This window comes from Chrysochloris asiatica, unplaced genomic scaffold (assembly GCF_000296735.1).
Source record: "Chrysochloris asiatica unplaced genomic scaffold, ChrAsi1.0 scaffold00125, whole genome shotgun sequence".
In the NCBI taxonomy this organism is placed as follows: domain Eukaryota; kingdom Metazoa; phylum Chordata; class Mammalia; order Afrosoricida; family Chrysochloridae; genus Chrysochloris; species Chrysochloris asiatica.
This window is the reverse complement of record NW_006408643.1, coordinates 5,801,229-5,816,830: the sequence shown is the minus strand read 5'-3', so window position 1 is coordinate 5,816,830 and position 15,602 is coordinate 5,801,229. Positions and strand designations below refer to the sequence as shown.

The window sequence follows — 15,602 nt, the reverse complement described above, 5'->3', positions numbered from 1 at the left end:
AAAAACTTCAAAAAAAGGAGTGAGTTAGCCCCCCAAAAGGGGCAGAGGTCAGGGTACCTTGGGAGCACATGCAAAGACCCAGTGGTAACAGGACTGGATGCTTTGGGGAACCCACTCTGGTGTGGTTGGAAGAAGGATACACCTGGGGGCTCCCAGGAGAGGAGAGGGTAGGCAGCCCCAGAGTCCAGACCCTGACCAGCAACTGTCCTTCCTCCCAGTCTGAGCAGAGCCACATTTTTTCTGCCTCTCCCACTTTACTTGGTCTCACAGCACAGGAAGGACACAGCCTTAGCCATGGGTGCCCCCCCAGCAGGACACCAGAGCAGCAAATAAGAAGCTTTGGTGGGGGTTGGGGGTGGCCAGATTGTTCCAGGACACCAAGCTGGTACCCAGTCTTAGAAAAACAACATTTTTGAGCAAGGGGTTCCAGAACCTTCCAGAACCTTCCAGGCTGGTTCCTATCTGTGCCGGGCACACAGCCCCTGCCATCAAAAAGTCCAGAGCAAAGACATGGGTACAGCTGACCCACGGTGCTGAGGGCGGCGTACCTCAGCTGGTTCCTGGGCAGTAAGAAGCACAGAGATGGGGAGGGCCATGCCGGGGACCTGGTGGGCTTCCTGGAGGAAGAGGAAGGGTGGGAGAGACTCAGGGTCAGCTGCAATCCAGACTTGCTGTCAGGTACCAAGCTCATTTTCTGATTTATTAACATCCTCTGTGCTGGAGATGAAAGTTGACATGTATTTTCCAATCAATAACCCACACCCATTGTTCTGTCACATTGGTTACAATCCTGGAAATGTGTCAGCTCTCTCTCCATTTCCCACTGGGTTCCCCATTTCCATCCGTCTCGGCCCATCTTTGGTTATGGGCAAATGCTGATTGTTCTGAGGAACACATTCCTTACGCTGTTTGAGTTATTGTCCTGTCTAGTAACCCTGGTAGAGTAGTGGGTGACGCATTGGGCTGCTAACCGCAATGTCAGCAGTTCAAATCCCCCAGCCGCTTTGTGGGAGAAAGATGAGACTTTCTGCTTCCATAAAGATTTACAACTTCAAGAACCTCTATAGTGGGTCACCAAGAGTCGGGACTGACTCGCCGGCACACACCATCACCAGTATTGTCAGGGGGAGGTGGCCTTTGGCGGTGCCTTCAGCTTCCACTTAGGTTTTCACAGGGCCATCTTCTTGGGGTGTCCTCCACTGTCTTTCCAACCAGCTAGTTAGTTTCACTTTAATTTTGTTCTACATTTTTTTATCCATTTGTTACAGTTTTGTATCAACTTGGCTAGGCTGGGGCTCAGGGGGATTCTCAGTGGTTTAGCAGTTACAATGTAGCAACCACCTCCAAGATGAGATTGATTATGATGTAATCTCCCCAGGATGTGACCAGCTGTGATCCAACCATTAACCTGTGTGTTGCTAGTCCTCGGCTGTCTTCCACCAGGTTCTCAAGGCCAGATGCAACCTTCAGGGTGAGGCTGTCTCTTGAGTCAGCCTCTTTTAAGACCTGCTGTTACGTATTGTCAAATGGGTTCTGGCTTATAGCGAACCTGTGTAGTAGTACTTCAAAGGAGCAGCTGGTTGGATTTGAACCACCAACCTTACGGTTAGCAGTCCAGTGCTCATCCTACAGAGACACACCAGGACTTTAGAGACATACAAGAGATTAAACAAGGGAAGAGAACTGAGAGGGACCTACTGCCACCAAGAAAGAAGAGCCGGAGTGGAGTTCGTCCTTTGGACTGGGGACCCTGCCCTGTGAAGCTCTTGGATCCAGGGGAAGACTGATGCCAAGACCCATGGAGCTCTCCCAGGAAGGCTGGGCCTGCAGATGCTGAGAGGGGACCAGGAGCTCTTCCCAGAGCGGAGCTCTGAATTCAGCCTGCTAGCCTCCTAATTATATTTGTTAAAACCTTCCACTTGTGGTTTTTCTGTTAGCTCAGAACAAGAGAATAAAAACACTATTCTAGCCAGGTCCTCCTACTGTAGCAAGAGTGGTCAGTACCGACTGCCGGGCACCGTCTGGTTCTTCTGGTCTCTGGATAGAGGCGGCTCTGGGTCATGGGGCCACCAGCCTTTTGAACTAACAGCTTCCCGAGTCTTCATTTTTCTTCTTTCTCCTTTGCTCCAGGTGGGAAGAGACCAGCAGTTGTTTCTTGGATGGTCCCTCACAAGCTTTTAAGGCCCCAGACGCTGCTCACCTGACTAGGATGCAGAACATTATGTTTATCAACTGTGTTTTGTCAATTGCCCAGATGTTCCCTGAGATGATGGTCATTAGTCTTCAGGTCCAGTAGTTCAGTCCCGATGTCTAAGTTGTTTCCCCACTGTGTGCTCTGCTGTTTACACAATCACACACGTAGCCTTTACAAATATGTAAGCAGAAACATTCACAGCTGAACCTGCATATGTGCACAAGCAGATATATCCACAGCCGCACCTGAATACGTGTACACGCAGAAATATCCAGCCACATCTAGATACGTGCACAAACGAAGAAATATCCGCAGTCGCACCTGCATACGTGCACACAGAAATATCCACACTCACGCCTGCATACGTGCACGCACACACAAATAGTCACAGTCGCACCTGCATACGTGCACACAGAAACATCCGCAGTCACACCTGCATATGTGTGCAGGTGCAGAAATAACTACACCCACAACTACATTTATAAGTGGTTAAGCTCTATACTTTTCTCACCTATTTTGCAGACATACTTACCTGTGCGTCACCTCAGAAACTATTGTTAGTTTATCACTAGTATTCTAACATTTAGGTGCCTTCCAGACAGTCACAGTGTCAGTCACAGTGACCCTGTACAAGGTTCCTGAGGCTGTTAATCTTTATGGGAGCAGAAAGCCTCATCTTTCCTCCCACAGAGCAGCTGGTGGGTTTGAACTGCAGGCCTTGTGGGTTAACAGTCCAAAGCTAGGGGGACAGCATTTCTGGTAGTCGTTCCTGTCCTTGCGTACCTCTCAGCACCCTCCTCTGCCTTGGTCACACTGAGCTGACAGACCGCATACATGCACTGCCTTTCCCTTCACCGGAACTGACTCTTCTCGTGTTCTCCTGTTATGGCTTCATGCTCCTGGCCTCCTCCAACCCCATCCTGGCCCTAGGACGCACCAAAGAGTGGCTCTTTCTGGGTGTAAACCTATGCTAGACTTGGTACCATACTGGTCTGGTACGACCTGTCCTTTTGGAACTGACTGATTTCACTGGGCATTGTGTCCTCCAGGTTCATCCATGCCGTCAGCTGTTCTAGAATTCATTGCTATCCTTTAACGGGCGCATAGTTTTCCACTGTGTGCGTGTGCACCTGGGAAAGAGGCCTTGTCCACTCTACAGTCCCCCACAGGGCTGTCTCTAACTGATCATCTCCCCTGACCCTCTGTCCTCAGCTCTTTACAGACTGGTTGCGGGGGGCAGACCCTGCTTGCCCAATGTCTGCCATGGGTTCAGAAGGTGTTCCTGGACCCTGCAAAGCTTACGTGCTGATCAGAAAGTTTGAGAAGCATGGGACAGACAGGGTGGCTGGCTAGGTGGGCCTCAGCCGGCAGCGAACTCGCAGTAGGACTTTGGAGGAGCTCCTTTTCCTTACCCGTCAACTTGCTGTGAAGAGTGGATGCCCCCACTTGGGATGGGAGGGGTTCTGGGACACTAGAAAGACATTTCTAATGGGAGAGGACGTGACTCTTTTTTCCACAAAATGAAAACATGCAGACCAGTGTTTTTCTGATGTTGATCTTGAGTAGCGGCTGGTACTCGGTCCTGCCCCGTGGGCCGGCTGCCTGATTTTGTAAATAAAGGTATTTTGGCACACAGCCACGCACATACATTTACACAACATCTTTGGAAGCTTTCGTGACAATGGAGCAGTTCCCGTTGGTGCAACGGAGACGCTTTGGTCTGCAAGGTCAACAACAGCTTTACAGAGACCGCTGACTGGTGGCGACGTTGACAATAATATCAGGGACCCCAGCCTCTTGTAGGGCTTGTGGGCTTAGTGCGTTCAGTGTTGGGGGAAAGAGGAGGCCGTCTACTCCTATAAAGACTCACAGCCTCACAACAGCCCCCGTGGGGGCTCTTCCACTCTGTCCTAGGGGCCATCATGAGCCGGAATCAACTCCACAGCAGTGTTTTGAGGGCTTTCAAAACAGAATGATCAAGACAACCATGAGGGCAATGTACTGAGACAAGAACACAGGCCTGCAAGGAAAGCTATTGTCACCTCAGCCAGAAACTTTCACGTTCTACTGTCCACATGTCAGCCTTTTGTTTTCCCCTAAAAGCATGTTATTACTTGTACTTTAAGACATTCCTGCTACATGAAGACACAAGCAGATGAATGGGACAGGACAGAAAGTCCAGAGACCAGCCACACACAGGAATGTAGCCTATAGTGAAGACAGCATTTCCAATCAGTGGGGAAGGCACGGGCTACTCAAAAGTGGTGTCAGAACAATGGGGAGCCACCTGGAAGAACTTGAACCAAGCAACCCCTCACACACCTTAGAGCAGTTCCAAGTATATCAAGAACTTAAGAGCCCCAAATAGGAAATTATAGGAGTCCTGGTGTGGGGCTGTGGGATAAGCACTGGACTGCTACCAGAAACTTTGGGGTGGGGGGCTCAAACCCATAGCCACTGCTTGGAAACCCTAGACAGGGTCGCTGTAAGTCAGAACCCACCCAAAAGCACTTAACAACAATAGCAATAAAAATAAACAAATAATCTAATGACAGACTCAGAAGAGGGAAGACTTTTTCATCCAGTACACAACACTGGAAAGCCAGCAAGGAAAAGACCAGTGAATGTGAGTAATTACCTGGCAGTCCAAGAGGAAACAAACTACAAAGGGAACCGACTCACATTCTGATCAGCCAGCCATTTACCAAAGAGTGGTTTACTTATATATAAAGAGCCCTGGCAAATCAATAAGAAAAAGGATGAAGGCACCGTTGAAATTTAGGAAAAGACACAGTGGCACGTGGTTGTACTTATTCTTGGGTGTCTTTGAAGTCGGTTCCAACTCAGAGGGACCCAGTCTTACACCCTCTTCACAATCGTTGTTAAGTTTGAGTGCACCGTGGCAGCCACGAGAGGGAGAAGAGTGCTGAGATGTGTGTTGGTCCCTGGCCATCAGCACTCATGGCTTACTCTGAGCTACTAAACAAGGATCTGGCAGCTCAGGATTAAATGGAGAAGTGGGCAGATTGCAGAACAAGGTAAAAGAGAAAGCGAGACCCATAGGGCTTGCTTGAGAAAAGGCAGCGAGAAGCCAGTGTCTTTTCCCTTGGGGGGACAGTATGATGAGGGTGGAGCCGAGTCCCGTGACAACAGCTCGGTCACGTCCACAACGTCATCGGCATCCTTGTGCAGCGATGCTGACGGCTGCGTGATTCATGGAAAGCAGCTGGAAACCCCCCAAGTGCTCACCAGCGAAGGAGTGGATCAACACAATATGGCCTGTCCACACAATGCAGCGTTATTCAGCCAAGGAAGGAACCAAGTTCTGGGACCGCTACGGACATGAACCTGGAGAATGTGGTGCAAGACAGAGACGCAGGCACGAGGGGACAGGCATCATGTGACTGCACGTATGTGAAATTTGTTGCTGTTTGCTGTTGAGTCCAGAACTGCTCTATGGGGTTTTCTTGGCTGCAATCATTTCAGAAAAGGGGCGACCAGGTATTTCTTTCGTAGTGCGTCTGGGTGGGCTCGAACCACCACGCTCTGTAGGCTAGCAGCCAGCTGCAACCCACCTACGTCACCAGGGCTCCTTATGAAATATCTGGACTGGCACACACATAAAGACTGCAACCTCCCCCATGCTGACGATGGGGGCAGGGCTCAGGGCCCAAAGTCAGTCCCACACTGTGACCAACTGTGGGCGAAGGGGCCCTCGGAGGCACCGCTCAGCTCCTCAGCAGCCCTAACCTCCTCAAGAGTGAAGGCTCCCTCTGGGCCTCCTCCCAGCCCCCGTAGGGAGCCTGTCAGCCCTATGGAGTAAATGAGGGCACACAGTGCCAGCCCACCCTGTCAAGTCCTCGGCCCCCATTCACTGAGCCCTGACGGCCCACACAGTCAGTAACCCAGCCTCCCAGGAACCCAAGGGGAAGGGGCAACTGTGATCTCCTTCACAAAGGAGGAAACCGAGGCACCAGGTCCTTGTCCCCCGCCCCCCTGGGTACTGGGCCCCATGGTACACACGGGTGAGAGGGCCTGATGCCCAAGGACTGGGTAGACATAGGGCCTCAACACAACCACAGGATGGACATGTCGCTGACTGAACACAGGCGAGGGGGCAGGCACCACACTGCCGGGATACAACCAGGCCAAACTTCCTGTATCCCACCCACCAACTCTGAACTCAGCCTGATATCCCCACACAGGGGTCCCATGGGTGCCTTCCTGTGCCTGGCATTCCTCAAGCTGCTTCTATGTGTCTCCCACCTGCCACCCCCGTCTTAGCTGAGGGCAGTTCCATCCCACTACCTGATTAGGACAAAAAAACCCTCAACATCAGAGCTATCTACAAATCCCATCAGACCCACTTTCAGATATACCAGAACCAACCATCCACTTCCTCCCTGAAGATGCCCACCAGCTCCAGCCCCATTATTGCCATGGGTCCCTGGGATCCATCCTTGTCCCCTCCAGTCTGTTCTCCCCAAAGCAGCCAGAGGGCGCCTTTGAGCATCTGAGTCACATGGTGCCTCCTCTGTCCACAACCTTCCAGGGCTCCCACCTCCCTCGGGTCAAAGCCCACAGGGTCCTGCACCTGCCCTGTCCCCTCCCTGTCGTCCCCTCTACCTCTCCACTCCTCCCTCAGTCCTGGCCACAGCGGCCTCCTCGCTGTTCCTCCAACTCGCCAAGCTGGTCCTACCCCAGGGCCTTTGCACAGGCTGTGCCCGCTGCCTGGGAGGCTCTTCCTCTGCTTTATTTTTCTCCGTGGTCCTCACCTCACCCACAGGTTATGTGTCTGTCATCTGTACACACTTCACCCCAGTCCCCGAGCAGGAATGTGACTGTCTGCCTCAGCTAAGCTGCTACCCAGGTGCCTGGAACAGTGTGTAACATAGAGTAGACCACCTCACTGTGCACAGAGGAAGGTTTTAAACCAACCACACTTCCTCCGAGCCTTCAGCAGCTCCCACGTTTGTCAGGAGCACGCGGGTGTGACAGGACAAAGTAACAACAGCAAGATGGCAGAGTCGCTTCCTTTCAGTCTGAGCCAAGATGCCAGGTCCCACCTGAGACTCCTGCTCTGGCTCCAGCCTGGCCCAGTCCCTCCCACCTTGTAGGTGGTGGGCATGGGGCTCCCAGTGAATCCACAAGTTTAGTAATCCACACGTATTTGCGCCTGGTACACATTCTGGAAACTTCTCAGCGAGGTCCTGGCCTTTAGCTGTTGGCAGTGCGAACCACACGTGGTGGGGGCAGAGAGCCTGGGGATCTGTAGACCTGGCTCTGGGCCCCATTTCACTACAGGTTCACTAACACCCTGGAGCGCCTCAGTTTCCCCATCTACAAAAGGTTCTGATTGTGCTGCATGACTAAGTGGGGGCCACCTCACCATCCCATCCCCTAGTCCTAGGAGGACAAACGCTGAAAAGAGAGCTAGGAAGCACTCACTGGGGCACATAGCCAGACTCGGCCACAGATCGTCCCCTACGAGGACATAGCTAGCATGGAACTACAAGCTGTCTGACCTGCAGGAGGCTAGGAGCGGTAGGATGGTCTCCTCAGCCAGCAGCACCTGTCCTGGATGACCCAGAGAAAGTCACCAGGGAACTCCCCTCCAATTACCCACAATTACCCCCTTGGAGCCCAGCCACCTCTGCCTGGCATGCCCCTCTGCCCCACACTTCCACCCACGGCACCTCCCCATCCAGTTGATGGCTCCCCACACCTGGTGTGTGCCAGGCTGCTCTGAGCACACACAGCTGGGCACCTGCTCAGGAGGGGAGCCACTCACAGCGCAAGTGTCCCAGGGACGCATGTGGTCCAATCCTCGGGCTCCTGGTGCATATTCCAGAATTTTCTTGGTGGGATTCTGGCATGAGGTTGTTATGGGCACCAAGCAAGTTACAGAATAACAGATACTATAAAGAGGTCTCACTTGGGCACAGAATGGGGCCTGGAGCCGGAGGGGAAGGGGGACAGAGAAGAAGCTGGTACTTTATGAGAGGAAGGTCAGAGAACACTTGCTAATCAAAACTTGTGAGAGCTAAGGAATCAGACCACACAGATCTTTGGGGAGAGTGGTCCAGGCAGAGGAACAGCCTGTACAAAGGCCTCAGCGTGGCAGGATGGGGCCTGGAGAGTTGTAGGAACAGCTAGGAGGGGAAGGCAGGAAGGGGAACGGGACAGGAAGTGCAGGGCTCTGTAGGCCTCAGGGAGGGCTCTGAATTAGCCTTGAGGGAAGTGGGTGTCCTGGAGGACTGTGGGCAGAGGAGGGACTGGCCCTGAGTCAATCTTTAGTGGGATTCTTCCGGAATGAGCTGTAAGGGGCATGAGAAGAAACAAGGCTGCACAGGTCTAGGAGGGCGAGGCTGGGGCTGGAGCAGGTGGGGCCCACAGCATTGGCCACCAGATTGGGGGGGGGAAGACCCTGAGGGGTCGGTAACAAAGCCAACTGCCCTGGGGCACCACTGAGGCAGGAAGGCATGCCCCCACTAAAAAACAAAACACCCCCACTGCCATGGAGTCCATTCTGACTCACGGCACCCCACGTGGGGCAGGGTAGAAGCACTCCCCAGGGTTTTCTTGGATACTCTACAGTATCGCTATGAGTTGGAACCGGAACCGACTCCACGGCACTTAACGCTGTAGTGTGGCGCTGTAGGATAAGCACTGTACTGCAAGGTTGGTTTGAACCACAAGGTTAGCGGTTCAAACTCACCAGGAGCTCCTCAGAAACCCTACACAGGGTTGCTATGAGTAGGAACTGACTCAACAGCACTTAATAACATCAATCTTTATGGAAGAGATCACCAGACCTTTTTTCCGTGGTACTGATCAGTGAGTGGTTCAAAGCGCCGACCTTTAGTTGAGCATAAACTGTTGAGGGACCTTGAGCCCAGGCCAAACCCCACAGGACTGGGCACAGCCCTGGGGCACTGCCAATAAGGCCGCTGCCACGGAGTCCTTCTGGTACATTCCAAAGAGAACGAAGCAGGAAACCATGACTTTATATCAGGTCTCGAGATTCCAAACAGTGACAAGATGCATACCACCGTGCATCAGAGTGGCCCAAATGAGGTCAATCCCACAGGGAGTGAGCCACACTGTGAGGGGGCAGGAGGGCTCCGTGGGCCCTGGCGGATGGACTGTCACCTACTCTAGCCCTTGTTGGAGACCACAGAGCATTACATAGTAACTTCTATATCTGCCTAACCCTGGCCCAGCCATTGCATGGCTAGTTAGGATGGTACCCAGGGTTACAAGTTCGCATTCAAAGATGTTTATTGCGGCCTTGCTTGTAACACCAGAGTCCCTGGGCGGTTCAAACTCAGCTGCTAGCTGGAAGGAAGGCTGGTGGCTCGAATCTACCCAGAGTCTCTCGGAAGAAAAGCCTGGCCATCTACTTCAGAAAAATCTGCCACTGAAAACCTATTGGAGTGGTTCTACTGTGACACACATGGGGTCACCATAAGTTGGAGCTGGCTTGACGGGCAAACGTTTTTCTGGCTTGTAACAGCAAAGGAACACTCCAGAAATAACCAGAACACTCCTCTGTGGGAGGCTGGTGGGCTGGATAACAGCATATGCGGAAAGCTGACTGCAAATCCTCGACAGCATGTGTTAAGCTAACATATTCAGTCCTGTGTGACTCACTGAAGGCTCCCAGCCACCCTGAGTTGGGTATCATCATCAGCATCACCCCCATTTCATAGATGGACACACTGAGGCTGAGGCTGGGGGAGACAACTGAGAGGCTGAGCTGGGCTTTGAACCCCAGGTAGTAAACTCCAGAGTTTCTACCTTCCGCCTTCATTCTCTGCTCTGAAGAAAATAACTAGTACTGATGTTGGGGGGAGGGGGGAATGAAGCTGAGAATATTATGGATAACAAGTTACAGCATTACAGATATAGTGCAAAACAGGGATTCTCAACTGGGGGTAAGGAGCTCTGGTAGTGTAGTGATTACCAGTTGGGCTGCTAACCTCAAAAGTGTGCAGTTTGAAACTACCAGCTGTTCCATGGGAGAAAGATAAGGCTTTCTGCTCCCATAAAGATTTACAGCCTCAGAAATCCTATACAGGGTCGCCACGGCACACCAACAACAACTGGGAGTAATTCTGCCCCCCAAAAAGACTCTGAGCAATGTCTCGAGACATTTGCAGGTGTCATGACTGGGGGTAGGGCATCAAGCGAGGAGTGGAGACCAGGGATGCTGTTCAACCCTACCCTATCCAGGATGGCCCCACCCCAGACAAGGATCGGGACCCATATGACCACAGTGCCAAGGAGACGGACCTTGGTAAAAAGAACATTATGTGTTTATACATGTGCAGAGCAATACAAAATGTGGGGCAGTTATATCCAAACTGCTAGCTGGAGAGCTGGGCTTAGACGGGGCCAGGCTGCCCATCATTTTTAAATGAGTAAAATAAATGATTAGCCGATTTCAGAGTCAGATTTCTGAGGAATTCTAGAGGTAGGGAGGGATGAAGAAAAGCCAGCTCCCTATGCAGTTTACCATCCAAGCACAAGCTGGAAGCAGGGACTTATCTGCCCCTAGTCAACTCCTTGAGCCCCTGATAAGACAAATGTTTGCTGTGGTTTTCTTGTGGTCAGCGACTTTGGGGCTATTTCGCCTGGCCTGGACCAGAGGGCGGAAGTCAAGAGGCCAAGAAGGAGGGGCCCTTGGCCCTGCTGGGCTGGCCAACCTCGTCTGGCACTGGCCAGGCCAGGCCATCCACTGCTGGCAGAGAATGAGGGCGAGGCACCTGGAATTAACCGGGTCATCTACCAAGTGGTTCCAGATGGCAGTGGGGAGGAGCCCAGAGATCGCTCTCTCCCTCCCTCCCTTTCTCCAACCGTTTCTCTCTGCTCCTAGTCACCGCATACAGCACCCCTAGCCTGCCAAGGAAGCTTCGGGAGGCCCAGGGGAGAGAAAGGATGGGTACCCGTGTAAGTGTCCGCAGAAGCTGCCAAAGGGGCTGGGCAGACCAGAGGGGTTTTCGGATCAGCAAACTTCCTATTTGGTAGCTTGTGGCCTCGGCTGAGGCAGATTCTGCACGCCACCCCACAAGAAGGCAAAGACCACTCCCCACACCTGTTATGCTGGGTGGGGTTGTGGCAAGGTGAGGGATGGATAACCACGGAACCATGCTCCCTCACCCAGTGTCCAGAGAGAAGGCAGGAGGACAGGACACTAAGGTTTCCTGCCCCCACATGCTTGCCCAGGCTCAAAATAGCACCCCGTCAAACCCCTCATTTTAAAGAGCAGGTATACTGAGACCCAGAAAAGTTAGGGGCTGCTCAGCGCTCCAGAGCTTGGGTATGGTGTCTTCTAGGAACGGACAAAGACAGGGGGCTGACGGGGATGGCCTTAAAGACCCCACCTGCACGCTCAGCAGCTCCTTCCTTTCATGACCAATCAGAGGTACCCATGGGGGTGACGCTTTGTGGTGGGAGACCAGGACGCCAGACCAGGACGCCGGTACTCGAAGGGGGGGCGCTCGGAGCTGTGGGTCACATCTGGGGCAATGTCACCCCCTTGCAGGCCCCCTCAGCTGAATACAGTAACCCCACCATCCCACACACTGGAAGCTCCCTCTCGACATAAAGAGTAGGGTAGCTCACTGACCGGTGTCCAAAATGGGGCATCCCACCCTTCCCTCCGGTGACACCCCAAAAGCGAGGACCGTCTTGCCCGCACGCCTCCAAAAGGGGCTGATGCATCCAGACGCCCCGAGCTCGTTCTCCGCCCGGCGCGAGGCCCTAGAATGGGTGGTGCCGCTCCGAGGTTTCCAGGGAGAGAGGTTCCGTCATCCCCGGACCCCGGAGTGAGCCACCCCATCCCCCCCGCGAGCGCCCCCGAGTGGAACACTCCGGCCTTCCCACCGCAGCGAGTCCACGCGCCCCTCCAGCCCTCGGGCGGGTCCACTGGGCCAGCGGGGGAGCTCGGGCGGGCCCATTAGGGGCGACGGGAGGGACGGAGAGATCCGGAACCGTTACCTGCTGCCGCGCCGGTCTCTGCGGCCCACGCCGCCTCCGAGGTCACGGCCCCCGCCTCGGCGCTCTCCGCCTCGTCCGGCACCTCCAGCTCCATGGCCGTGCGCGCGGGCCGAGGCGGGCGGCCGGGAGCTGCTAGCCAAACTGCGGCCGCCGCCGCCGCCGCTGAACAACAACCGCTGCCGCCGGCTGGAGGGCGGAGGGAGGGGGCCGGTCTGCCGGGGGAGGGGCCGGGGCGGGGCCAGGCGCTGCGCCATCGCGCACCGCGCATGCTGCCAATCGGGGCTTGGGGACGGGGCCTGCGCGTGTCCGCGGATGCCTGGATCGTCTCGAGCGCCTTCAGGCGCCCAACGGTGGGAAGGCTTGTCATTCTCTTTTTCATTTTGTCCCAGTCTCATCACCCCGCGGCAACGCGGGAGAAAGGACTGGCGATTTGCTCCCTGCAGGGTTTTTTTTTCGACTCAGAGGAGAAGCTCTGTTAAGAACTCTACTTGTTCAATACCACTAGTGGCTCTAAGAGAAAGCTTTATCAATCTGCTCCCTTAAAGTCACCAAAACTAAACCCACTGCCGTTAAGTCGGTTCCGACACATAGCGATTCTTTAGGGTTACTGAAGCTGTAAATCTTTACGGGAGCTGAAAGTCTCATCTTTCTCCGGTGGAGCAGGTGGTAGATTTGAACTGCTGACCATGCTGTTAGCAGACCCAAAGGTATCCCACAACATCACCAGAGCTCCTTGCCATCCACATTTGTTGTTTCTGTTGGGTGTTTTCCAGTGGTTTCCTACCAATAGCGACTCTACTTAGAACGTAACAAAACACCTTCGGAACCGTGCCATCCATCGGCACATCTATTGCTATGTTTGAGCCTATTGTGCCAAAGCATCTTGATGAGGGTCTTCCTCTTTTTCACCGACCCCCTCCACTTTACCGTGTCTGATGTCTTTCTCCAGGAACTGGAAATGTCTGACATGTCCAAATACCAAAAAAAGAAGACGTCTGGCCATACTCACCTCTAAGGATCATCCAGCCTGGACTTCTTGCAACAGATTGCAACTCAGAAATTGGCTGTATTCCGGCCCCTAACAACAATTGCCAGGTCTTTCTTCTGAAAAGTCACTGGGTAGATTCGAATCACCAACCTACGGGTTAGCAAGGAGGAAGCGATCTGGGAGGGGCGGGTCTACTGTGTCACGTGGGGTCACTGTGACTCAGCACTGTCTCTAAGGCACCTAACAACAACATCTTTCTAATTAAAAGAACATCTGGTTGGAATGGAAATGTCACTTTATCCACATGCACACCCATACTAAGGGAACTTCAAAAAGTTCATAGATGAATTTCATTATATTTTCATTCCATTTTTCTATGAACTTTTTGAAGCCACCTCTCATCAGGGGCCCTGGTGGTAAAGTAGCTTCAGCAACGGGCTGCTAGCTACAAGGTCAGTGGTTCAAACCCACCAGCCGTTTTAGAGGAGGATACGTAAATTGTTTTTTGTTATTATGTGCCCTCAAGTTGGTTCCCACCCAGAGCGATACTGTATAGGGTTTCCAAAGAGAGGCTGGTGAGCTTGAACCGCCAACCTTGTGGTTCAAACCGCCAACCTTGTGGTTCAAACCAACTTTGCAGTCCAGGGCATTAACCCACAGTGTCACACCAGGGCTCCTATACATATATATATATATATATATGTATATAGTCCTGGTTTGGCACCATAGAATAAGCACTAGACTGCAAGGTTGGTTTGAACTGCAAGATCAGTGTAGTTCCAACTCACCAGTCACTCCTGAGAAACACTATACAGGGTCTCTAGGAGTCGAATCCAACTCAATGGCACTTGTTGTTGTTGTTGTTGTCAGGTGCCATCGAGTCGGACCCGACTCAGCGACCCCATGCACAGCAGAACGAAACAATGTCCGATCCTGGGCCAACCTCACTACCGCCGCCACACTTGACGCCATCAATGATGTCACCTGGCTGATCCATCTCTTTGGGGATCTTCCTCTTTTTCTCTGACCCTCCACCTTACCCAGCATGACATCCCTCTCCAGCGACTGTACTCTCTGGACAATGTGTCCAAAGTATGAGAGACGAAGCTTAGCCATCTTGGCCTCCACGGAGCACTCTGGTTGCACTTCTTCCAAAACAGATCTTTTGGTTCTTTTGGCAGTCCATGGCACTTTCAGTATTCTCCTCCAACACCACAACTCAAAGGCATCAATTCTTCTACGATCTTCCTTATTCACTGTCCAGCTTTCGCATCCATATGAGGTTATTGAAAATACCATGGCCTGGGTCAGGCGCACCTTAGTCCTCAAGCTGACATCTCTACTCTTCAACACTTTAAAAAGTAATTAGCAACAACAAATATACATACACCACTTGTCTGTCAGTTTGTCATGCTGTTGTTTTTGTTGTTGAGTGCTGTAGAATTGGTTCTAACTCATAGCGACCCAGATTAGGGTTTCTGAGGAGTGGCTGACAGGTTTGAACCACCGACCTTACAATTCGAATGCCCTTGCAGTCCAGTACTCCATGGTTTGTCAGCTACAGATAGCTTTTTTATTGCAATGACTTTATATACACCAAAAACATCCACTGATAAAACTTCCACATTTACAATTCAGTAACATTGATAATATTTATCATGCTTTGCCATCATTATGTTTATCTTTTTTTCATTCAAATATTCGGCCATTAACATACAGTCACTGTACCCAGAGCAAAACTTCCCCTTGCTCCCTCCCCTGGTATCCATGAATACACTCTGGGTTTGGTATTGTCTTCAGTCATTCATGACTAATTCATCAAATCTGTTCTTAAGATGATCTCTAAACTTAGGTGGGATACATTTAAGGTCACATTTTGGCTCTTTGATGAATTAGGCACTAAAGACCAAAGACCAGAGGAGCTCAGAAATGATATCAAGAACATCATACAGGAAGAAAGCAAAAAGTTATTAAGAAAACAAGAAAGAAGGAAAAGACCAAAATGGACGTCAGGAAAGACTCTGAAACTTGCTCTCCAGCATAGAGATGCTAAAGCAAATGGAAGAAATGGGGAGGCAAATGAGCTGAATAAGAAATTTTAAAGGGCTGCTCAAAAAGACAAAATCAAGTATTATAATAAAATGGGCAAAAACATGGAGTTAGAAAATCAAAAGGGAAGAACATGCTCAGCATTTCTCAAGCTCAAGGAACAGAGAAAAAAATCAAGTCTTGACTTGCAATATAAAGGCAATATCCACCACTCATCTATCTGTCAGTTTGTCATACTGTGGTGGCTTATGTGTTGCTGTGATTCTGGATGCTATGCCACTGGTATTTTAAATACCAACAGGGTCACCCACGGTGGACAGTTTTAGCTGAGCTTCCAGACGATGACATACTAGGAAGAAGAGACACGAA

The 15,602-nt window shown here is 51.9% G+C and overlaps 1 protein-coding gene across 1 annotated transcript in view; it reads right to left on the bottom strand.

The window, feature by feature from the left end:
- Window positions 1-12,372, bottom strand: part of PIP5K1C (phosphatidylinositol-4-phosphate 5-kinase, type I, gamma) — a 57,632-nt gene extending 45,260 nt beyond the window's left edge. The window contains exon 1 of the mRNA XM_006869043.1: window positions 12,197-12,372. Within this exon, the coding sequence (XP_006869105.1) occupies window positions 12,197-12,290 (94 nt within the window). The 5' untranslated portion in view covers window positions 12,291-12,372. The remainder of the gene's footprint in view (window positions 1-12,196) is intronic.
- Window positions 12,373-15,602: the final 3,230 nt, after the last annotated feature.